Source organism: Stenella coeruleoalba (assembly GCF_951394435.1).
Source record: "Stenella coeruleoalba genome assembly, chromosome: 11".
NCBI lineage: Eukaryota > Metazoa > Chordata > Mammalia > Artiodactyla > Delphinidae > Stenella > Stenella coeruleoalba.
Window position 1 is genome coordinate 72,291,455 of NC_137157.1, and position 26,554 is coordinate 72,318,008.

General features: G+C 33.3%; 1 protein-coding gene across 1 annotated transcript in view; it reads right to left on the minus strand.

Annotated features, from left to right (window-relative positions):
* REDIC1 (regulator of DNA class I crossover intermediates 1) overlaps nt 1-26,554 on the minus strand; it is a gene marked incomplete at its 3' end in the record, with an annotated part of 103,212 nt that overhangs the window by 36,004 nt on the left and 40,654 nt on the right. The window contains 5 exon segments of the mRNA XM_079935886.1: nt 3,134-3,194; nt 4,608-4,677; nt 4,961-5,469; nt 20,615-20,730; nt 22,947-23,135. Coding sequence (XP_079792012.1) covers nt 3,134-3,194; nt 4,608-4,677; nt 4,961-5,469; nt 20,615-20,730; nt 22,947-23,135 — 945 coding nt within the window.

The following is a 26,554-nucleotide window of genomic DNA, read 5'->3' on the forward strand; positions in this document are numbered from 1 at the left end:
TTTATTTCAGTCTTCTCTCTTTTCTTCTTGGTGAACCCAGCTAAATGTTTATCAATTTTGTTTATCTTTTCAGAAAAATAGCTCTTAGTTTAATTGATCTTTTCCATTGTTTTTTTTTTTTTTTTTTTTTTTGCGGTACGCGGGCCTCTCACTGTTGTGGCCTCTCCCATTGCGGAGCACAGGCTCTGGACGCACAGGCTCAGCGGCCATGGGTCACGGGCCCAGCTGCTCCGCGGCATGTGGGATCTTCCCAGACCAGGGCACGAACCCGTATCCCCTGCATTGGCAGGCGGACTCAACCACTGCACCACCAGGGAAGCCCTCCATTGTTTTTTATCTCTATTTCCTCTCTGATCTTTATTATTTCCTTCCTTCTGTTGACTTTGATCTCTGTTTTTCTTTTTCTAATTCTTTTAGGTGGTAGGCTGTTTGAGATTTTTCTTGTTTCCTGAGGAAGTCCTATATCGCTATAAACTTCCTTCTTAGAACTGACTTTGCAATATCCCATGTATTTTGAAAAGTTTTGTTTCCATTTTTATTTGTCTCAAGGTACTTTCTGATTTCCTTTCTGATTTCATTGTTGATCCATTTGCTTTTCAGTAGCATGTCATTTAGTCTTCACGTGTTTGTTCTTTTCCCATTTTTCTTTCTGTAGTTGATTTCTAGTTTCATACAGTTGTGTTCTGAAAAAAATGCTTGATGCAATTTCTATCCTCTTAAATTTGCTGAGGCTTGTTTTGTGGTCTAGTGTGTGATCTATCCTGGAGAATGTTCTGTGTTCAATTGAAAGGAATGTGTATTCTGTTGTTTTTGGATGTACTGTCCCATAGATATCTACTAAGTTTAACTGGTCTAGTGTGTCCTTAAGACCACTCTTCCTTTATTGATTTTCTGTATGGATAATCTGTCCATTGATGTCAGTTAGGTGTTAAAATCCCCTACTATTATTATATTATTGTCCCTTTCTTCCTTTAAGAGTTAGTATTTGATTTATATATTTAGGTGCTCCTGTTTGGGGTACAAATATGTTAACAAGTATAATATCCTCTTCTTGTTTGATCCCTTTATCATTATATAATACCCTTCTTTGTCTTTTGTTATATCGTTTGTTGTGAAGTCTCTTTTGTCTGATATGAGTATTGTTACTCCCACTTTCTTGTTGTTTCCATTTGCATGAAATATCATTTTCCATCCCCTCACTTTTATTCTGTACGTGTCTTTTGCCCTAAAGTCTCCTGTAAGCAGCATATTGAGGGTCTTGGTTTTTACCCAATCAGCCACCCTATGTATTTTGATTGAACACTGACATTTAAAGTAATTATTGATAGGTATGTACTTATGGCCACTTTATCACTTGTTTTCCAGTTGTTTCTGTAGTTCTTCTCTGTTCATTTTTTCTTTTTGTTTCTAGCATTGTGGTTTCATGAGGTTCTTTAGTAATTCCTTGGTTTCCTTGCTATTTGCTTTTTGTGTAGCTATTATAGGCTTTTGACTTGTGGTTTCCACGAGGATCACATATGTTGACCCATAATTATATCTACAGTAAGTCCCCTACAGATGAATGAGTTCTGTTCTGAGAGCACGTTCATAAGTCCAATTTGTTTGTAAGTTCAACAACGTTAGCCTGGGTACCCAACTAACACAATCAGCTATATAGTACTGTACTGTAATAGGTTTATAATATTGTTCACACAAATAATACATAAAAAGCAAACAAACACAAAAGTAAAGAAAATATTTTTAAGCTTACAGTACAGTACCTTGAAAAGTACAGTAGTACAGTACAACAGCTGGCATACAGGGGCTGGCATTGAGTGAACAGGCAAGAATAATTACTGACTGGAGGAGGGAGAGGAGGTGGGAGATGGTAGAGCTGAAGGATCATCAGCAATGAGAGATGGAGGGCAAGCTGCAATTTTACACATGCCTGACATTGATGACAAAAGTTCTGGTTCCTTGCTGGATTCAATTCTATCTATCCTCTTGAACAAAAGATCCAGTGATTTCTGGCGGGTAGTAGCTCTTTTTTTCTCATCATAGATGACACAGTAGCACTGGATTGCATTCTGAACGGCTGCTGCAACTTTCATGTCCTAAGTTCGGGTCCTCTGCCTCAAAAACTAACAGTGCCTCCTCAAATAAAGAAAATCCCCTTACCAAATTTCCTGCATTGTGAATCTCTTTGGTTCTTCTTCAGTTACTTCTTCTTCCTCTTTTCTCTCTTCAGCCTTTCTCTCGGCTTTCAATTCTATTGTTATCAATTGGTGCTTCTTAGCAGTACCTGATACATCACCGCTGCTTTTATACTTGCTTCCAGACAGCCTGGGCTTGAAATAAAGACACTGTACTACTATACTCTATACTGTACTGTAAAGTACACAAAAGCACAACCACTTTTAGAAGACACATACATGTAACAATGTATGCCAGACACATGAATTAATTTATGTGATTGGACATGTGAATGCATATTTGCATCTTTGAATGTTCTCAACTTGAAGGTTCATATGTAGGGGACTTACTGTACTTGTTTTAAACTGATAGTCATTTAATTTCAAACACATTTTAAAATATCTACATTTTTTTACTCCCTTCTCTTTTGTGGGTTTTTTATGCTATATTTTACATCTTTGTGCTTGTTCCTTAACTGTTTATTGTTCCGTGTCCTAGTATGTGACCTATCCTAGAGAATGTCCCATGCGCTCTTGAAAAGAATGTGTATTGTTTTTTGAATGACTGAATCATACACCCTTATTATGAGCAGGAATTACAACTTAGGTAACCAGTGTTTATATATGTTTTAAATATATAACTATTTTCACCTGTAACACAATTAAACCTAAAGAAATTTCATCTTGGAATAAATTTTATAGGACTTAGAGAAAAAACGTTAAATGCATCTATATTGGTTTGACTAAAATAAGGCACATTACAGTTTCTGAAATGTTGTTAATTTTATTTCTCAATCTAAGCTATAATTTCCCCAGAGTAAAAAAATATATTAAAAAAAGTTACCCTAAAAAGAAAATTTTCAGAAAGAGCTAACCTTAAATCAAAGTAAATTTTAAATACTAAAATAAGACATGATAATACAACTTACTTAATTGGAAAGATAATGTAAGATGTACTTTACCTCACCAATTCCAAAGTCCCATGATTGCTTAGAACACAATTCTTCCAAAGGGATATTACCCCTAAGGGTTTTAAATAAGACAGTATTAGAGTGTGTTTTATTCCCTCTGAAAATTATTGTTCTAAATTATGATTCCCAAAGTTGGTTAAAGATCAGAATTATAAGAGAAGTTTTTTAAAAGATAAGGATTCATAAGCTCTATCTTAAGGAGCCTATTTATTTTGTGTAGGTCAAACTTGATATTTTGTATTTTAAAATCACCCCTTGGGCTTCCCTGGTGGCGCAGTGGTTAAGAATCCACCTGCCAATGCAGGGGACATGAGTTCAATCCCTGGTCTGGGAAGGTCCCACATGCCACAGAGCAGCTAAACCCATGCGCCACAACTACTAAGCTTGCGCTTTAGAGCCCACAAGCCACAACTACTGAAGCCCTCATGCCTAGAGCCCATGCTCTGCAACAAGAGAAGCCACCACAATGAGAAGCCTGCGCACTGCAACGAAGAGAAGCCCCTGCTCACCGCAACTAGAGAAAGCCCACGTGCAGCAATGAAGACCCAATGCAGCCAAAAATAAATAATAAATAAATTTATTAGGAAAAAAAAACCCTCAAGTGATGAGGATCTTCACACAGGTTTGGAAGCCATGTTCTAAATCACTTTCATAAAATATGTTTTAAAATTCAAGTTTTAACATCCTGTTTTTCATTCATAAGTTTCTGAATATTTGGAGGTTTGACAACAAAGAACCTAAGTTGTTGATTTTATTAAATGTGGTGAATCTATTTTTTAATTAATTTGTTGTGCCAATGCCATAAAAATGGCATCTAATAATTCTTTGTATTACAGATATTTTACATATTTCCATAAGAAAGTACTTCCAAAATAAAAATCTATTCTAATTCATGATTTTCAATTACGAAGATTTGATTAAATCATAATTATTACTGAGAAAGTTAGGTATATTCTGAAACGACAAGTCTTCTTTAATTTCCTATAATGTCAGTCCCATACATTGTTGATATGCTTGTTTATGCCATTAACATTTGAATTCTATTACTCCCTTGTTCTGATTCTATATTAACCAAGCAACCTTCCCATGGCAAGCTGCCAAAAGGTAGAAAATATTCAGTACGAAAATTATGCCAGTAAGCATTCCTATATATGTCACCTATTTCTTATTGTAAATTAATAAATTGACATTCTGGTGGGTAAATAAATTTCCTGAACACATAAGTCAGTTTTCTCAAATCTAATTAACACTATGATTCAGATAAGAAGATATTTTTGCACTGGTGAATATGAGGACCAAACTCTCAACTAGGGTGATATTACCAAGGTCTGACAATTGATTTTTGAGGCCAGTCTGCCCACCCTCAGACAGCATTATGCCTACCTCACTTTGTATCAGTTTAATCCTTAAACAAGCATTATATTAGATCCCAATTTGCATTCCCCAAATTTACCTAAAAACTTACATATGGTTCACTGAATATTTCTGATTTTTTTTCTGGGATGTCTTCTCTTGGTAATCACTTTCAAATTTTCCTTTAAAAATAAAAGTATGTATTGAAATAAAACTTTAGCATAGACGATTTCTATTTTTTAATTTGAAGCTTATTAGCATGACCCATATAGAGGGATGCCACTGGTCCACAATGTCATATAATAGAATGTCATTCTATTTTTAATTTCATGTTCCCCCAAACACACACACACACACACACACACACACACACACACACACACACACACGGATATTCATTAAAACTGAAAACAAACAAACAAAAAGCCCCAATAGATTATTACACTTTCCATCTATAACACCAACCTTTTTTTTCAGAGCTGGCTGGGTAACAATCCTTCTCAAAAGATGTACTAAAATTATTTCTTTCATTATTGTTGTACTCTTTCTGACAATTCTTGTTTGGTCGACACTTTTCTGGAAAACTTGATTTATTAAAAGTAGAATTACTAGAAGTCAACTCTGGATCTGTAAAAATACTTCTAATGCAACTATCAGTGAAATGGTTTTTATCAGAACTAATGACTGCACTGTCATAATGACACTTGTCAAAGGTTTTCTTTATCTTCTGTTGATCTATGTTTAATAAGTTGATCATATTTTCACTAATAAAAGAGTCACAGTTATTTGATAGAAGGTTTGGGGTTGGCTGGTTCATATCTTCATTAGAAAACTTTTTTCTATTTTCTCCCCAAATATGTTGTAATGAATTTTTTTCAGTAATGAAATCTGACTGTCTTCTTTCATCCATGCTTCCACAATATTCACCTACAACTATAGCAGGTCTCCTAGTAAGGAAATTTCTATTTTCTGGACTTCAGGATAAATAAAAACATATTTATCAAGAAAAGCATAGAGCATTCTAATTTAGAAACATGTGAAGTTAAATCTTACAGAACATATTGAGTAGCTGCTAACATTTAAATGGACCATGTTTACATTTTTAAAATTTAAATAAATAATACTGCTTTGGGTGGAAATGTGTTAATAACCTCTTCTAATATCTTAGTGAGTATAAAAATAATCTACACTTAGTTTAGTACTGCAACATGAAAAACTAGTATGTGGTTCAATTTACTGTTTTATTAACAAAACAAAATATTTATTAACAAAAACAAAACATCTAGAGAATTACCTAGGCAAACACTGTACATAAATGCCACTCCATTTAACCAGAGAAAGACACTTTGAAGACTGTTCAGAGAAAATAATTACCCTTAGTATTAAAATGTCAAATAAAATTGTTATGAGAACATTAAATCAGATATTTCTCAACCTAACAAGGAACTCAAACTATCTCTGAAGTTCCCAAGGAAGAGCAATATAACTACAAATGCATACGTAAGTAATAAAGCCAAGAGATAAGATGGATTAGATGAAAATGTTAGACCAGATAGCTTGCAAATTCCCTTCTAATGTATAATTATTATAAATTATTATAAATCATAATTCTAAGTTATGTCCAACTTGTATTAAAGAATCAAAGTTATCATGGAAAGTAATTAGAAATCAAGGTATTATGAATTTTGTTGCCTTTGACTATCTACAAATTTACTTGGGGTTGGTTTTGTTCCAGAGATTGGAGGTACCAAAGAAATTTAGAAAAAACACAGACTGCTGAAACTCTGATTGAGTTCCAATTTTATTTATAATTAATTTATTAAATATTTAATGAGCAAGTACACCTACTCTGTTCTAGGCAGTGCGCCATGTGTTGGGGACAGAGAGATAAAATATTTCATTTTGGTATTAAGGAGACAGAGATGTTTTGTCCATGAATGCACACAGATCATGATCCTACATTATTTCTTAATATGGGTCTTATTGGTATTTTGGGCAGAAAAATGCTACTCTGTTATTACCAAAAGGCATAACCTATAGTATACAATAATATACACCATTAACAGCAGAGAAATTTCTATTACTCTAAATAAGAAAATAAATTTAAAAGCACTTAGTAAGTTAGAAAGCATACTACAAAATGTAAATCATCATTTTAAAAGGGTATCTTAAGCATTCAGACTCAGGATAATCACTAACTCAAAAGATGTGGGCAATACAGAAGTGTAGAGTGCAGTCATTGCTCACAAGAAATAGCCTAGAAGAAGCAAGAAAAAATTAGAAAGTGAAAAGTGCTATCCTACAGTAAATTGTCACTATAGTACATAGAAATTCTTTTGACTGAGAAAAATCAGGCAGGTGGCATTTGAGTTGGGGACCAAATGTTGGCAAGAATTGTTACTTGTACAAATGAGAGACATGATGCTAAAAATTTTAAAGTCTTATTAAGATAAATCCATCCAGTTTAACAATTTAATTTTTCCTATAGATAAATATAGAATTCATGAAAATTATGTACAAAAATAGGGATAAATTTATTATATAAATAAAGAGTATTCAACAGAAATTTAATGTATGCCTACTATGTGGTAAGGAGACAATACAGCTTATATTCTAGTGAACAAATATATTAAACAAATAAGATAATTAGCCATTAATAAGTACAATAAAAGAAATAAAGAATTAAACAAATAAAGATAATTATAGTGCCTTTACAAGTGCTACAAAATCACGTGATGGAATAACATGTTGGAGGTCATGTTTCAGATAGTTTGGTCAGGAAAGTCCCTAATAAGGAAGTGATAAATAAGCTAAAAGTACAGAATGATTAGACATGTGAAGAAAGGAGTAAGCACACCCTGGGGAATGGAATAATAACAAATGCAAGGTCTGCAGCATGTTTGGGAAATGAAAAGAGGAGGAATAAAGCTAGATTAGAATCAGTAAAAGAAAACTTATGACTTAAGGCTTAAAAGGTACAAAAGGGCCAAAAATCATGCAGAGCTTTATTTCTGAAAAGACCAATAAAAAAACACTGAAAGGGAAGAGATATGGGAATATATGTATATGTATAACTGATTCACTTTGTTATAAAGCAGAAACTAACACACCATTGTAAAGCAATGATACCCCAATAAAGATGTTAAAAAAAAAAAAAAAGCACTGAAAGGTTCCAGTACAAAAGTAAAATCGACTGCCTTCTGCCTTGGAAAATATCAGTCTGATTGCTGGGTGCATATGAATTTCAGGTCTTCTGACTACCCAAATGAAGTAAAAAGAACCAGATTTATCCTCCCAACTGACCAAATTAAAAAACTAGACAAAATACATGAGACAATAATTTTCAGACATGGGCCATCAGGTAGAACAGGATAATGATCCCTGAAAGAGAGAAAACAAATCAAATGAACCCTATAACTGCTCCTAGCTTACTACCTTGAGAGTGTATCCAAGCCACAGAATACTTGAATACTTGGAGGGGAAACCTAGTCAGAGCCCACAGATTACCCTTCTTGAGGAAATAGGGCTGGGGGTTCAGGGAGACTACAGAAAATAGAGTTCATGGGGCAGAGTACCATGAAGGAGTGTGTTTCAAAAAAAGGAAGCTCCAGAGATCTACAGAGAGTTCTCAAATCTGTAACCAAGTACTGACCAGCACACACATATGAAGCAATTAGTCAAGGCTGGGAAAAGAACCACCCAACATGAGAAGATGGAACAATTCCAGGAACTCACACAAAGATGGGAAAATTTTGTGTTCTCATCAACCAGAGTGGAAAACCTTGTAATTCAAAGGAAATTGGAGAGGACTCAGAAGAGTATAGCCTCAGCAGAGGGCAAATTAACCACAGACTGAAGGTGTATCTGGTCCTGCTTAACAAAGTTTAAAGCAACCCTCAATAAAATCATACTACTTCCAAGTAACTGAACTGTATCCCAGAACTAAGCTTAAGATGATCTATAGGATTACAAGATTTCCAGAAACCAAAAAGATAATTCACAATGTATAGAATCTAAACAAAATTCGCAAGAATGCAAAGAAGCAGAAAGTTACAATCTGTAATGAGGAGGAAAATCAGTTATTAGAAATAGACTAAGAAATGACACAAAATGATATAATTTATAGACAAAGACATTAAGAGAGTTATCCTATGTTCCCTATATTCAAGAAGCTAAAGGAAAGATTGAGCATATTGAATAGATACAAGGAAAATAAAGAGTTAAATCAAATTTCTAGAGATGAAAAATACACTGAATAAATTTACCAGTATTAGATACCAAAGAAGATACAATTAGTGAATTTGAAGATCTAACAATATATATAAAATGAAAGGAGAGGAAAAAAATGGAAAATGAATAGAGCATCAGCAAACTGTTACAAAACTTCAGTTGGACTACTTTACATATTATTTGGGATCCCAAAGAAGAGAGGAGAGGAATCAGAAAAAATATTTGAAAAATTAATGACTGAATTTTTTCCAAATTTTGTAAAAACAATAAGTCCACAGATCCAAGAAGCTCAACACATCCCAAACACAAGAAATAGGAAACAAACATCCTAATCTTAATGGAGAGAAATCCACAGTAGAAAATCTGTGGTAGAGAATCCATCATGAAAAATCTTAAAAACAGAGAAAATTGTATATTATATATACACAGATATTAAGAATGACAGCAAACTTCTAGTTGGAAACAATGGTACTCAAAGACATTTTTCAAAAAGAAGAGAACAATAAAGACTTAAAAATATACGAGATGAATTAATCACCAGCAGACCCACACTATAAAAAATGTTAAAGAAAGTCTTTTAAACAGAAGGAAAATGTCACCAGATGTAAATCTAGAGCTGCACAAAATAATGACCACCAAAAATGATAAATTTGAACTGAATATAAAAAATTGTTTTCTTATTTTTTAACTCTCTCTAAAACAAAAAGAACAATAATGGATTTATAACATATATATAAGTAAAATGTATGAATACAACAACACAAAGGCTAAAGGAAAGAAACAGAAGCATACCATTATAAGTCTCATATTATATTTGAATTGGCATAATATAACTTGAAGACAGTCCATGATAAATTAAATATATACTATAAAATCTAAAGCAATCACTGAAAAACAAAAAACAGAGTTATATCTAATAAGCCAACAAAAGGGATAAATTAAGTCATACAAAATACTCAAAAGGCAGAAAAAGAGGGAAGGGGAACAAAATTATATGGGACAAAGAAAAAACAAATAGCAAGAGAACAGACTTAAACCCAACCATATCAATTGTCACATTAAATGTAAATGATATTCTTAACAGTAATACATTTCAATAAATTTGAAAGGATTCAAATCACATAAAGCATCTTCCTTGTCCACAATATAATTAATTTAGAAAGATAACAGAAAAGCCTTGAGGTTTCTAGGAACCAAACAACAAACTTCTAAATAATTAATGGATTGTAAATGAAATCAAAAGGAAAATTATAATTTTTTTCACTGAATGAAAATTAAAACAAAACATATCAAACTTGTAGGATATAGCAAAAGCAGTGGTTAATGGGAAACTGATAGCACTAAACACACACACACACACACACACACACACACACACACACACACAGAAAAGAAAAAATGGTCTCAAATCAATGACCTCAGCTTTCACCTTAAGAAACCAGAAAAAAAAGAGCAAATTAAATCCAAGTTAAATAGACAAATGGAAATAAAAGCAGAATTCAATGAAATGAATACTAGAAAAATAAGAAATATGTGAAATTGAAAGTTAATTCGTTTAGAAGATAAGTAAACTTGGTAAGTCCCTAATCAGAATAATCAGGAGAAAAAAAGGAGAAGATGTTATCAATGAGAGAAAAGACATCACTACAGATGTTAAAGATGTTAAATGCATTGTAAGGGGATATTATGAATAACTTGAAGTCAATAAATTCTACAACAGATTAAATGAATACTTTTTTCATTCAATACAAATTATCAAATCTCACTAAAAATAATCTGACTAGCCTGTATCTAGTAAGAAATGAAATTTATAGTAAAAAATAAACATTCCCACAAAAAGAACTCCTCAGTGATGAACTCTGCCAGACATTTAAGGAGTAAATTATACCAAAGCTACACAAACTTTCAGAAAATTACATAGGAGGGGTTACTTCCCAACTCATTCTATGACATTGGCATTAGGCTGATATCAAAATCAGACCAAGATATTAAAATAAAAAGAAACCTAGAAAACAATATCTTTCAAAAATTCCTAACAAAATTTTAGCAAATCAAATCCAAGAATGCATAACCAGGATAGCATGCTGTGACCAAGTGGGGTTTATCTCAGGAACACAAGACTGATTTAACATTAAAAAAATTAATCTATGAGGAGCGGGACCTCTGGAATTGATAGAGAAACTTGGCAAATTCTTCCCCACTCTAAGCAACAACAGAACCAAATAACATTTGCAAAAAAAACTATTTCAGAATCTGGGGAGTGACCAAAGGTATACAGTAAACTGAGAAGGAGGTAAAACTACTAAACCTTAGTAGGAAAAGTGGGAGTCTGTGGAGTTTTAGCCTTGGGCTGCTTCCCTCCATCCCCAGCTCCATGGCTGGTAGCACTACCAAGGCTAGGCAGCTTGGAGGTGGGTATGGGGGAGCCCCATGACCAGGGAATTTGTCAAAATCGATCATTATCTTGGTGGCAGACCATCAGGATAGGCTAACATTGCAGCTGCCTAAGGCTATAATACTTGGAGAAAGCAAAAAACGATCAAGAAATTTCATGGAGAGATCTAGAAAACAAATACGTTTTCATAAACTCTCAGCCATCACTGGTGGTCTGGAAAGCTGCAAACATGTATAAGGCTGTGAGCACACACAGGAGAGAGCAATCAGAAAAAATATGTAAAAAATATTTGAAAAATTAATGACTGAATTTTTTCCAAATTTTGTAAAAACAATAAGAAGTCCACAGATCCAAGACGCTCAGCGCAGTCCAAATACAAGAAATAGAAAACAAACATCCTAACCCTAATGGAGAGAAAGCCACCATAAAAAATCTGTGGTAGAGAATCCACGATAAAAGAATCTTAAAAACAGAAAATTATATTATATACACAGATATTAAGATAAGAATGACAGCAAACTTCTAGTTGGAAACAATGCCACTCAAAGACATTTTTCAAAATGTCTTTGAAAAATAACACTCATCCTGGCTGAATGTGAGGTATCCACTCATACCTGGCTGAATGTAAGGTCTTATGCCCAGGAGGAAGTCTTATTAGCTCAAGGTGTTTAAACACAACCTTCAACTAATCATTGGTTGACCTCTAAGCACTGCTTTACAGATTTAAATGTCAAATATTTAAATGAAAAATATTTAAATGTCAAAATATTTAAATGTCAAAAATTTAAATGAAAAATATCAAATCAATAAGTTAAGCTTACACCTTAAGAAACTAGAAACAAAAGGAGGCCAAACTAAATCCAAAGTAAGTAGAAAAAGAAAATGATAAACATTAGGGCAGAAATGGAATAGAAAAAAAAATAGAGAAAATTGATGAAACTCAAAACTTAGCAAATAAAATTAGCAAATCTTTAGTTATACTGACCAAGAAAAAAAGTAGAAAAGACACAGATCTGGAATTAAACAGGTTAAACAAGGATATCAACACTTACTTTATAGAAATTAAAAGGATTTCAAGGGAATACTATGAACAACTTTATGCAAACAAATTATACAACTTAGATGAAATGGATGAATTCCTATAAAAACACACATTAACACAAAGTACTCAAGAAGAAATTTTAAAATCTGATTAGACCTATAACAACTAAAAATAAAAAGAATTATTAGTTAAATGTCTTTCCACTAAGAAAAGGCCAGGTGCAAAAATACTTAAAGAAGAAATAACCAGTCCTCCACAAATTCTTCCATTAAATAGAGGAGGAAATGCTTTCCAACTTGTTCTATGAAGCCAGAAGTATTACTCTGTTACCAAAGCCAGACAAAGACATCAAAGGAAAAGAAAAATTCAGACCAATATTTCCCATGAATATAGATGTAAAAATCATTAAAAAATTAGCAAAATAAATCCAGCATTTTATGAAATGGGTTCTGTAACATAATTAAGCAGCCTTTATCACAGGAAGGCAAGGTGGTTTAACATTTGAAAATAAGGTAATATATATATATTAATAGAATAAAGAAAAAAAACATGATAATCTCAAGGGACACAGAATGAGCATTTGGCAAAAATCCATGATAAAAACTTTCAATAAACTAGGAATAGAGGGCAACCTGACAAAGGGCACCTACAAAAAACCTAAAGCTAATATCATTCTTAACAGTGAAAGGTTAAATGCTTTTCCCTAAGACTCAGAACAACGTAAACATGCTCACTCTTGCCACTGCTATTCAGCACTGTATTAGAGGTTCAAGTCACTGCAGTCAGGCAACAAAAAGAAGCAAAAGGCATTCAGATTGAAAGGGGAAAGGTAAAAATATCTATATTTATAGACAGCATAATCCAATATGGTGAAAATCCTAAAGAACTCATAAAACTACTAGTAGAACTAATAATACAGCAAGGTCAAAGGATACAATTTCAATATACAAAATTGTATAACTATATACTAGCAATGAATAATCCAAAAATAATATTAACAAAATAATTACAAAGATATTGGCCTGTAATTTTCTTTTCTGGTAGTGTCTTTGTCTGGTTTTGGTATCAGAGTGATGGTGATGGCTTCATAGAATGTCTTTGGGAGTGTTCCTTCCTCTTCAATCTTTTGGAAGAGTTTGAGAAGGATCAGTACAAGTTCTTTGTATGTTTGGTAGAATTCACCTGTGAAGCCATCTGGCCCTGGACTTATGTTTGTAGGGAGTTGTTTCTTGTTTTTGTATTTTTAATTACAGATTCTATTTCATTTCTAGTGATTGTTCTGTTCAAGTTATCATTTTCTTCTTGACTCAGTCTTGACAAGCTGTATGTTTCTAGAAAGTTGTCCATTTCTTCTAGGTTGTCAAATTTGTTGGCATATAATTGTTCATAGTAATCTCTTATGGATTTTTGTATTTCTGTGGTATCAGTTATGATTTCTCCTTTCATTTCTTATTTTCATTATTTGGGTTTTCTCTCTTTTCTTCGTGAGCCTGGCCAGAGGTTTGTCAATTTTGTTTACCCTTTCAAAGAAGCAACTCTTGGTTATACTGATTTTTTCCTATTGTTTTTAATCTCTATTTTATTTATTTCCTCTCTGATTTTTATTATCTGCTTTCTTCTGCTAACTTTAGGTTTTGTTTGTTCTTCTTTTTCTAATTCTTTTAGGTGGTGGGTTAGGTTGTTTATTTGACATTTGTCTTGTTTCTTAAAGAAGACCTGTACTGCTATGAACTTTCCTTTAAGAACTGCTTTTACTGCATCCCATAGATTTTGTTTGGTTGTGTTTGCATTGTCATTTGCCTCAAGGCATTTTAAAATTTCTTCCTTGATTTCATCATTGATCCATTCGTTTTTTAGTAAAAAGAAAATTACAGGCCAACATCTTTGATGACTATAGATGCAAAAATTTTCAACAGAATATTAGCAAACCAAATCCAACACATAAAAAAGATCATACACCATGACCTAGTTGGATTCATCTCAGGGTCACAAGGATGGTTCAACATATGCAAATTAATCAATGTGATACACCACATCAACCAAAGAAAAGATAAAAACCACATGATCATCTCAATAGATTCAGAAAAAGCATCTGATAAAATTCAACATCCATTAATGATAAAAACCCTTACAAAAGTGGGTATAGAGGGAACATATCTCAACATAATAAAAGCTTTTTATGACAAACCCACAGCCAATATAATACTCAATGGTGAAAAGCTGAAAGCCTTCCCGCTAAAATGTGGAACAAGACAAGGATGCCCACGCTCATCACTTCTCTTCAACATAGTATTGGAAGTCCTAGCCACAGCAATCAGAAAAGAAAAAGAAATAAAAGGTATTCACATGGTAGGGAAGAGGTAAAATTGTCATTATATGCAGATGACATGATATTATATATAGAAAACCCTAAAGACTCCATACAAAAACTACTAGAATTGATAAATTCAGCAAGGTAGCAGGATACAAGATTAACACACAGAAATCAGTTGAATTTCTTTATACTAACAATGAAATATCAGAAAGGGAATGTAAAAAAATCAATACCTTTTAAAATCACATAAAAAACACACAAAACTTAGGAATCAACCTCACCAAGGAGGTGAAAGACATATGCTGAGAACTACAAAACACTAATAAAGGAAATCTTAAAAATAATGCAAAGAAATGGAAAGATATCCCATGTTCTTGGAATGGAAGAATTAATACTGTTAAAATGGCCACACTACTCAAAGCAATCTACAGATTTAAGGTGATCTCTATCAAATTACCCATGACATTTCTCACAGAACTAGAACAAATAATCCTAAAATTTATATGGAACCATGGGAGACCCAGAATTGCCAAAACAATCCTGAGGAAAAAGAACAGAGCAGGAGACATGACCCTCCCAGACTTCAGACAATACTACAAAGCTACAGTAATCAAAACAGTGTGGTATTGGCACAAAAACAGACATATGGATCAATGGAACAGAATAGAGAGCCCAGAAATAAACCCACACGCTTATGGACAATTAATCTTTGACAAAGGAGGCAAGAATACACAATAAAAGACAGTCTCTTCAGCAAGTAGTATTGGGAAATTTGGACAGCCACATGTAAATAAATGAAGTTAGAACACACCCTCACACCATACACAAAAATAAACTCAAAAATGGTTTAAAGACTTAAATATAAGACAAGACACCATAAAACTCCTAGCAGAGAACATAGTTATAACATTCTCTGACATAAATTGTACCAGTGTTTTCTTAGGTCAGTCTCCCAAGGCAATAGAAATAAAAGCAAAAATAAACAAATGGGATCTTATCAAACTTGTAAGCTTTTGCACAGCAAAGGAAACCATAGCAAAATGAAAAGACAAACTATGGATTAGGAGAAAATATTTGCAAATAATACAACTGACAAGGGCTTAATTTCCAAAATATACAAGCAGCTCCTACAATTCAGTAACAACAAAAAAATAACCCAATCAAAAAATGGGCAGAAGACCTAAATAGACAATTCTCCAAAGAAGACATACATATGGCCAATAGGCACACGAAAATATGCTCAACATTGCTAATTCTTAGTGAAATGCAAATCAAAACTACAATGAAGTATAACCTCACACCATTCAGAATGGCCATCATTAAAAAGGCTACAAATAAATGCTGGTGAGGTTGTGGATAAAAGGGAACCCTCCTACGCTATTGGTAGGAATGTAATTTGGTACAGCCACTCTGGAAAACAGTATGGAGGTTCCTCAAAAAACCTAAAAATAGAGTTGCCATATGATCTAGCAATCCCACTTCCTGGCATATACCCAGAAAAAAATATAATTCAAAAAGATACCTGCACTCCTATATTCATAGCAGCACTACTTACAATAGCCAAGACATGGAAACAACCTAAATGTCCACTGATGGATGAATGGATTAAGATATATATGTAATAGAATATCAGTCAGCCATAAAAAAGAATAAAATAATGCCACTTGCAACAACATGGATGGACCTAGAGATTATCACACTAAGTGAAGTAAGTCAGAAAGAGAGAGACATACCATATGATATCACTTATATGTGGAATCTAAAATATGACACAAATGAACATATCTATGAAACAGAAACAGACTCACAGACATAGAGAACAGACTTGTGGTTGCCAAGGGGCTGCTGGGGGGGAGGGAAGGATTGGGAGTTTGGGATTAGTAGATGCAAACTATTATATATAGGATGGATAAACAACAAGGTCCTACTGTACAGAACAGGGAACTATATTCAATATCCTGTGATAAAACATAATGGGAAAGAATATGGAAAAGAATATATATATATGTGTGTATATATATACACATATATATGTATGTGTGTGTATAACTGAGTCACTTTGCTGTACAGCAGAAATTAACACAGTATAAATCAACTATACTTCAATAAAACTTAAAAAAAAGAAAATAATTCCCATCACAACAACATAAAATGAATTAAATATGTAGGAATAAATTTAACAATATAACCATGAGGCTTATACATTGAAAACTACTGTACATTACTGAGAAAAATTAAAGAAGATTAAATAAAATAGAGTATTATTCAGCCATAAAAAGAAAATCCTGGGCCTCCCTGGTGGCACAGTGGTGGAGAGTCCACCTGCTGATGCAGGGGACACAGGTTTGTGCCCTGGTCCGGGAAGATCCCATATGCCATGGAGCAGCTGGGCCCGTGAGCCATGGCCACGGAGCCTGTGCATCCGGAGCCTGTGCTCCGCAACAGGAGAGGCCACAACAGTGAGAGGCCCGCGTACCGCAAAAAAAAAAAAAAAAAGAAAATCCTTCTATTTGTGACAACATGAAAGAACATGGAGGATATTTTGCTAAGTGAAAAGTCAGACACAGAAAGATAAATACTGTATATCTTACTTATATGTAGAATCTAAAAAGCCAAACTCAAAAATGCAGAGAGTAGAATGGTGGTTGCCAGGGGCTGGGAAGTGGGAGAAATGGGAAATATTGGTCAAAGGGTACAAATTTCTAGTTATAAGATGAATAAGTTCTGGGGATCTAGTGTACAGCATGGTGACTATAGTTCTTAATACTATATTTACACTGGAAATTTGTTAAGAGTAGATCTTAAGTGGTCTTACCACACATACAATACTGGTAACTATGTGAGGTGATGGATGTGTTAATTAGCTTGATTGTGGTAATCATTTCAAAATGTGTATGTATATTAAATCATCACAGTGAACACTTTAAATATATATAATTTTTATTTGTCAGTTATGTCATTAAAGCTGGAGAGAAAGAAAATCACACTTCAAACACACTGGAAGGCTCTCTCATGTCCCTCCAAGTCCATACCTCTCAAAAGTAACCACCATTCTGATTACTGTTGCTATACATTATTTTAGCCTGTCTTTGAGCTTCATTTAAATTGAATTATACAATGGTTCTCTTTTTGTGTTGAGATTTATTCATGTTCTTGCTTGCTATTACATACATTAGCAGTCCATTCTTTTTCTTTTCCATGTACTATTCCATTACATGAATATTATATAATATTCTATTCTTAATGGACTTCTGGGTTAGTTGAAGTTTGGGGCTATTAAGAATAAAGCTCCTATGACATACAGAAAAATCGATTAGGAGAAACATTTCATGCTCATGGATTGGAAGAATCACTTTGTTAAAATTGTTAAATTTGATTGTTAAAATGTTAAAATTTCTCCCAAATTGATCTATAGATTCAACACAATCCCTATAAAAATCCAATTAAAGTTTTTTTTTCCCCAGAAACTGACCAGGTGATCCTAAAACTTATATGAAAATGCAAAGGGCTAAGACAACCTAAAACACTTTTGAAAAAGAAGAACAAATTGGAGGACTAACACAAGTCCCAATTTCAAAACTTATACTAAAGCTTTAGTATACAGTGTGACAAACAAAGATAGACATGATTGATAAATAAAACAGAATTGAGATTACAGGGAAAACAAAACATATTTTTGGTCAATTAATTTTCAACAAAAGTCTCAAAGCACTCAGTGGGGAGAAGTTATTCTTCTCTTTCCACAAATGCAAATGGTGAAATTAAATCCTTACCTCACACCATACATAAAAATTAACTCAAAAATATTAGATTGAGGGGCTTCCCTGGTGGCACACTGGTTGAGAGTCTGCCTGCCGATGCAGGGGACGCGGGTTCATGTCCCGGTCCGGGAGGATTCCACATGCCATGGAGTGGCTGGGCCCATGAGCCATGGCCGCTGAGCCTGTGCGTCCGGAGCCTGTGCTCCGCAACGGGAGAGGCCTGCATACCGCAAAAAAAAAAAAAAAAAAAGATTGAGGGCTTACCTGGTGGCGCAGTTGTTAAGAATCCGCCTGCCAATGCAGGGGACATGGATTCAAGCCCTGGTCCAGGAAGATCCCCATATGCCACGGAGCAACTAAGCCCATGCGCCACAACTACTGAGCCTGTGCTCTAGAGCTCACAAGCCACAACTACTGAACCCATGTGCCACAGCTACTGAGGCCTGTGTGCCTAGAGCCTGTGCTCCACAACAAGAATAGCCACCGCAATGAGAAGCCTGTGCACCTCAACAAAGAGTAGCCCCCGCTCGCCGCAACTAGAGAAAGCTTGCACACAGCAATGAAGACCCAAAACAGCTAAAAATAAATAAATAAAATAAATTTAAAGATAAAATAAAATAAAAAATATCAGATTGAAAACTACAAGACAGAAGAAAACGTAAGAGACAATCTTCCTGGCCTTGTCTTAGGCAAAGATTTGTTAACTTTGACACCATATGCATGATTCATAAATTAAAAAATTAATAAGTGTGATTTCATCAAAATTAAAACCTTTGTAAAAAAGTTTGGTGTCAAAAAGACACCATTAAGAAAACGAAAAGGGTAAGCATTTCACCAAAGATACATAAATGGCTAGGAAGCACATGAAAAGATGCTAACATCATTAGTCATTAGGGAAATGCAAAATTAAAACCCCAATGAGACACCATTACATGTTGACTAGAATGGTGTAAATTTAAAAAAACTGATTGTACCAAGTGTTGTCAAGTATGTGTTGCAAATGGAACTCTCACTCATTGCTCATGGGAATATAAAAATGACACAAATCACTTGGGAGAACAGTTTGTCAGTTTCTTGAAAAGTTAAACATACACCTACCATATGACCCAGCTATTCCACTTGTAAATATTTACCCAAAATAAATGAAAGCATATGTCCAAACGAAGATTTCAGTATCAATGTCCATAGTAGCTTTATTTGGAATAGCCAAAACTGGGAGAAAAACATCCAAATGTCCATCAACAGATGAATAAATTGTGCTATGTCCATACAATGGAATACTACTCAGCAATAAAAAGAAACAGACATTGATATATACAATAAACAATATAGATGAATCTCAAAATAATTATGCTGAGTGAAAAAAGCTAAACAAAAAAAAGGGAGAACATATTGTATGATGCCACTTAAAGACTAATCAATAGTGACAGAAAGCAGATCAGCAGTTGTCTTGGGATGGGAGTAAGGGATGTGAAGTGACCAGAAGAAGCGATTACAAAGGTGCCCAAGAAACTACTGGAGATGATAAATAAGTTCATTATTTTTAACACAGGTCAAAACTTATTGAAGTGCACATTTCAGATAAGTTCACTTTGTTGTACGTTGCTTATACATTAATAAAGTTGTAAAAAAAATTTATCTCAGGACAAAGAGAAAACAAAAAGAACTGTTTTGTGGCTATTACAATTCTCCAGGCAAGAAGCAGTGGTTGCTTAGACTGGGATGGAACCCTTTGAGATGAAAATGTAAGTAAATAATTTTAAAGTTTATCAGAATACAGAAATGACAATACTTTGTTGGTGAAATGTATATTGGAAGATGAAGAAAAGGAAGGAATCGAGGACAACTTTTATTTTGGCTTAAGCAGCTGAGTGAATAGTGTTGCCTTTTACTACCATGAAGAAGATGGGTAGGATTACAGAGTCAAGGTTTCTCACCACAATTACCAAGAGTAATTCAAACTGGTTTGACAAGTTCAATGGATTTAAAACAAATAACTAGAGTTTATATACAGACATCTAGAAAATAAAAATAAGACACTGATCAACTATCATAAATATGAAAAAGAAATTAATATGATACGACACAGCAAAAGAAGCAAGTAAGCCATGGAGATTATAAAACAGGTACAAAACACCTTGGTTCCAAATATGTTTTAAAATAAATAAATGAAAGGTAAATGTGCACATTAGAAAATAATTACTTATAAGTGTTTTAGTGAAATGCTACATTTTACTGATAGTGTTTTTTTTCTAGAAGTAATATTTAGGTCTGCTTACATTTCTAACAAAAGATATTTGTATCTATTAAAAGTCAAATTAATAATTCAAGGAAAGAATGCTACAGGTTCTTTATTACGTTCAACATCTTTGCTTACCTGTTTAATCTTTCAACTAATGGTCCAAATTGTGCTGTTTCATATGATGGACTGAAAGTATCTTGACTTTCATTTAATTTAGAAACCAAGGAATTAGAATAATTAACACTGCTGAGCTGCAAAAAGAAAGGAAGAGCCTGCCAAAGTGGTAAATGTACATATATACAAGTTAAATTATTTATCACAAATGCCATTTAAGTGAACATATATATACAAAAATGTATTATTTTAGTCTAAAATAAAGTAATTGTGTCCTAATTGAAAACAAAATAAATACTGTTATAACAATGAAAGCAATATCAGTATTTGAGTAATTATTGAAATAACAGGGTTGATACTATGGTCAGCTAAACATTTTCTCAGAGATTAAAAAAAAAATTTAAAAAATACCCAGTACACCAGGATCTTGAGTAAATAAAAGTTAAATTTCTCTGACAAAAAATACATTATCTCTCCCAAGAAAACAGCTATACTTATCTCAGTTTTTCCATTTACTGAGTAATTTTATACTGCTACTTTAATATTTCCAAATATCAAATATTTGAATACAAAATGGAGAAAGTGTTGGAAGACTATTGTGAAAAGCAGTTGAGATAATCCATTTATTAATGTGGAAAGTACCATATAAATATATTATATTGGCCCAGCACTAATCTATCCAGCAACAATAGTTTATATCTGTAGTATATATTTATCTACAAGTCATCAAACATAGAAATGACAAGTCCAAAGACAATCAGTGACAGAAATAGGAAAAAAAGAGGGGGAGACAAGAAGAGATACTGAAAGTCTTAAAAAAAAAAAGGTCTGAAGTCAGGGAGAGCTGAAAATAAAGTCTGATAATACATCTCACATCTCAGCCTCAGAGAGACAGTGACAGAGGTGCAGAGACAAAGGTGCATCCCTTGAAGTGAGAAACAAACAAACAAATCAAAAGAGAAGGGAATATTATATATGGGCTCAAATACTACTTTTCTAGGGAAGTGAGAAGTGAGCCCCAGAACACTTTTTCTTCTAAAATGTTTTTTCAACTCAATTTCTTTTTTATCATATAATTTCATTTTAATTCTTCTCACTTTTCTTGAAATCCCTCCAAATGAACTATTAAATACTTCATTAAAAGGTCACAATGTGACAATATGCCTTGGACAGAGACATTAAACTCTCTTTTTCTCTTCTGTCATGTTAAGAATAACATTATTTACCCCTCTGGAGATAATCACTAACCTGCAGTCTATAAGTAGGAGATTACAGAGCATTTCATTCTCTAGCCTATAAACTGATCTAGGATGCAAGTTTTAGTCTTATAAAATACAAACTGAATGGGTACTTGGATGTTTTTCACTGCATCTTTAAAAAATTATTGGGTGCTCAAATTAATAAGGCTAACACATATCACTGAAACATAATACTTCATTTTATCTCTTCTGAAAAACAAAACATACTTTAATAAAATTGAATCATGTTATATATTATATATAACTATAATATAGCATGATATATAACTATAATTTATAAATTTATAATTATAAATTAATTTAAAAATAATAACTACATAAATATGGCATAAAACTACTGCATGCTAAAAATGGGAGAAATTCAAACTAAATATTCCTATTAATAAGACAGTGTTTATACAACCATTTTCCTATCATTATACATTAGTAATCTTTAATAATTTTATTTTTAAACTCTATATAAATTTAATTAAAAATCATTTCTTGGTATGTTCTATGGCAGATATATTTCAGAATTTTAAATTTTGGACATTTTCATATTTTTACTTTAGAGTACACAATGATTGAACAATATTTTAGCACTACACATCTCTATATAAATATATTTGTATAATTATAATTGAAGTGCATATAACGTTGTTATCTGACAAATCATAAAAAGAATCAAGCCATCACAACTCATACTTTAACAGGCTACTATGATATCACTGAGATTATGTACTGCTATTCACAAGAGCCTTTCCATAACATGTCTACCGGGCCACCATTACATCACCAACTAGATATTTACTGTGATTACAATCATACTACTATATAACACACTGAACGATTTTCAATTTCACTATCAATTTTATAAAAAATGATTTTTTTCAAAGATTTTTAAAGAACACTCCAGTTTTTGGATTCATAATCTTCTACAGTGCAGAGAATTAAGTTTTTGACCTTTGAGGAACAATTACACTTAATTTATATCTTATTTTAGCTATAACTATAGCAATTCGCAACTAATATTTTTAAATCTATAAAAAGAGAAAGGAATATATCATAAAAATATAATAATATCAAAATGCTAAGAACTCGTGATCCAAAGATATCTGTTCATTCTGCTTCTCTTCATATGCAACTTTCTGAAGACTAGGTGCTATTCTGGGAATGAAATTTAGTTTTGTAATATTTCTATTGGAAGATAATTCAGCTGAAAAAGATGGTGGAGTGAAACTGCAGTTTTCTGTTCTGTTGAATTGAGGTTCAAACATTCTATATGAGTCCATGACTTGTGATGACTATATGAAAGAAGATACAATAATTTGGTTTGCCAAAATGTGAAAACCAGAGAAGATGAAAGTGAAAATAGAAGTGCAAAAAGATCATGGGTTGCAGAAAAAGTCCCAAGGAAAGGCAAGCCCATCAGTAATGGACAAGAGAGGTTATCAACTAAGATTATACTTAAGAGCTCCTTTTCATTTGCCTTTATCACACTTGGTCCCCTCCATCCTCAAGCCCCATTCTCCTACATGCCATCTCCTAAAGATGGGAAACCTGAGTTTCATTAACCCACATTACAGGTGAAAAAATTTCCAAGAGATTTTAGTGTCACTGTTGTTATCTTTCTCTAGTATAACTTTAGCAATTCAAAGGAAAGAAAGGGTAATGAATAATATAGCTTTAGACCTTAATATTTCAAGCTTTAATCACAATCTGTGCATTTTCTAATTGATTAAAATTTTATTTGCTAAAAGTAGTTCTAAGAGGGAAGTTTATAGTGATACAAGTTTACCTCAGGAAACAAGAAAAACCTCAAACAACCTAACCTTACACCTGAAGCAACTACAGAGAGAAGAACAAACAAAACCCAAAGTTAGTAGAAGGGAAAAAAATCATAAAGATCAGAGCAGAAATAAATGGGATAGAGACCAAGAAAACAATAGAAAAGATCAATGAAATTAAAAGCTGGTCCTTTGAAAAGATAAACGAAATTGATAAACCTTTAGCCAGACTCATAAAGAAAAAGGGGAGGGCACCCAAAGCAATAAAATTAGCAATGAAAAAGAAGTTACAACCAACACCACAGAAATACAAAGGACCATAAGAGACTGCTACAAACGACTATATGCCAAGAAAATGGACAACCTAGAAGGAATGTACAAATTCTTAGACAGGTACAATCTTCCAAGACTGAACCAAGAAGAAATAGAAAATATGACAGACCAATCATAAGTACTGAAATTGAATCTGTGATTTAAAAACTCCCAACAAACAAAAGTCCAGGACCAGATGACTTAACAGGAGAATTCAGCCAAATATTTAGAGAAGAGTTAACATCTACCCTTCCGAAACTATTCCAAAAAATTGCAGAGAAAGGAACACTTAGAACTCATTCTATGAGGCCACCATCACCCTGATACAGAAACCAGACAAAGATACCTTCAAAAAAGAAAATTACAGGCCAATATCACTGATGAACTTAGATACAAAAATCCTCAACAAAATATTGGCAAATCGAAACCAACAATACATTAAAAGGATCATACACCATGATCAAGCGGGATTTATACCAGGGATGCAAGGATTTTTCAATATCCACAAATTAATCAGCATGATACACCACATTAACAAAATGAAGAATAAAAACCATATGATCATCTCAATAAATACAGAAAAAGCTTTTGATAAAATTCAACATCCCTTGATGATAAAAACTCTCCAGAAAGTGGTCATAGAAGAAACATACCTCAACATAATAATGGCCATATATGACAAACCCACAGATAACATCATACTCAACAGTGAAAAGCTGAAAGCATTTCCTCTAAGATCAGGAACAAGACAAGAATGTCCACTCTTGTGGACACAGTTTCTGTCTTTTTTTAAAAGTTCCAAACATAAGCTATATCATATGATATTTATTCAACACAGTTTTAGAAGTCCTAGCCATGGCAATCAGAGAAGAAAAAGAAATAAAAGGAATCCAGACTGGAAAACAGAAAGTAAAACTGTCACTGCACATGACATGATACTATACATAGAAAATCCTAAAGATGCTACCCAAAAACTACTAGAGCTCATCAGTGAATTCGGTAAAGTTGCAGGATACAAAATTAATATATAGAAATCTGTTCCATTTCTATATGCTAACAATGAAAGATCAGAAAGAGAAATTAAGGAAACAATCCCATGTACCATTGCATCACAAAGATTAAAATATCTAGGAATAAACCTACCTAAGAAGGCAAAAGACCTGTACTCTGAAAACTATAAGACACTGATGAAAGAAACTGAAGGTGACACAAACAGTTGGAAAGATACACTGTGTTCCTGGATTGGAAGAATTAATGTTGTTAAAATGACTGCACTGTCCAAGGCAATCTACAGATTCAATGCCAGCCCTACCAAATTACCAATGGAATTTTTCACAGAATTAGAACAAAATTTTAAAAAATTTGTATGGAAACACAAAAGACCCCAAATAGCCAAAGCAATCTTGAGAAAGAAAAACAGAGCTGGAGTAATCAGTCTCCCTGACTTCAGACTACAAAGCTACAGTATTCAAAACATATGGTACTGGTACAAAAACAGACATATAGATCAATGGAACAGGACAGAAATCCCAGGCACCTATGGCTAATTAATCTATGATAAAGGAGGCAAGAATATACAATGGAGAAAAGACAGTTTCTTCAGTAAGTGGTGCTGGGGAACCTGGACAGCTACATGTAAAAGAATGAAATTACAACATTCTCTAATACAATGTAAAAAATAAACTCAAAATGGATTAAAGACCTAAATGTAAGATTGCATACTATAAAACTCCTAGAGGAAAACATAGGCAGAACACTCTTTGACATAAATCACAGCGATATCTTTTTGGATCCATCTCTTGGAATAATGGAAATAAAAACAAAAATAAACAAATGGGATCTAATTAAACTTAAACGCTTTTGCAGCAAAGCAAACCATAAAAAAATCAAAAGACAACCTACAGAATGGGAGAAAATATTTGCAAGTGATGAGACTGATAAGGGATTAATTTCCAAAATATACAAACAGCTCATACAGCTCAACAGCAAAAAAACAAATAACCTATCAAAAACTGGGTAGTAGATCTAAATAGACATTTCTCCAAAGAAGACATACAGGTAGACAAAAGACACATGAAATGATGCTCAACATTGCTAATTATTTGAGAAATGAAAATCAAAACTACAATGAGGTATCACCCCAACACCGGTCAGAATGGCCCTTAAAAAGTCTACAAACAATAAATGCTGGAGAGGGTGTGGAGAAAAGGGAACCCTCCTACACACTGTTGGTTGGAATGTAAACTGATACAGCCACTTTGGAGAACAGTATGAAGGTTCCTTAAAAACTAAAAATAGAGCTACCATATGATCCTGCAATCCTACTCCTGGGCATATATCTGGGGAAAACCATAATCCGAAAAGATACATACACCCAAATGTTCTTTGCAGCACTATTTACAATAGCTGAGATGTGGAAGCAAACCTAAATGTCTACAAATAGATAAATGGATAAAGAAGATGTGGTTTATAGTTACAATGGAATATTACTCATCCATAAAAAAGAATGAAATAATGTCTTTTGCAGCAACATGGACAGACCTAGAGACTACCAGACTAAGTGAAGTCAGACAGAGAGAGACAAATATCATATGATATAGCTTATATGTGGAATAAAAAAAAAA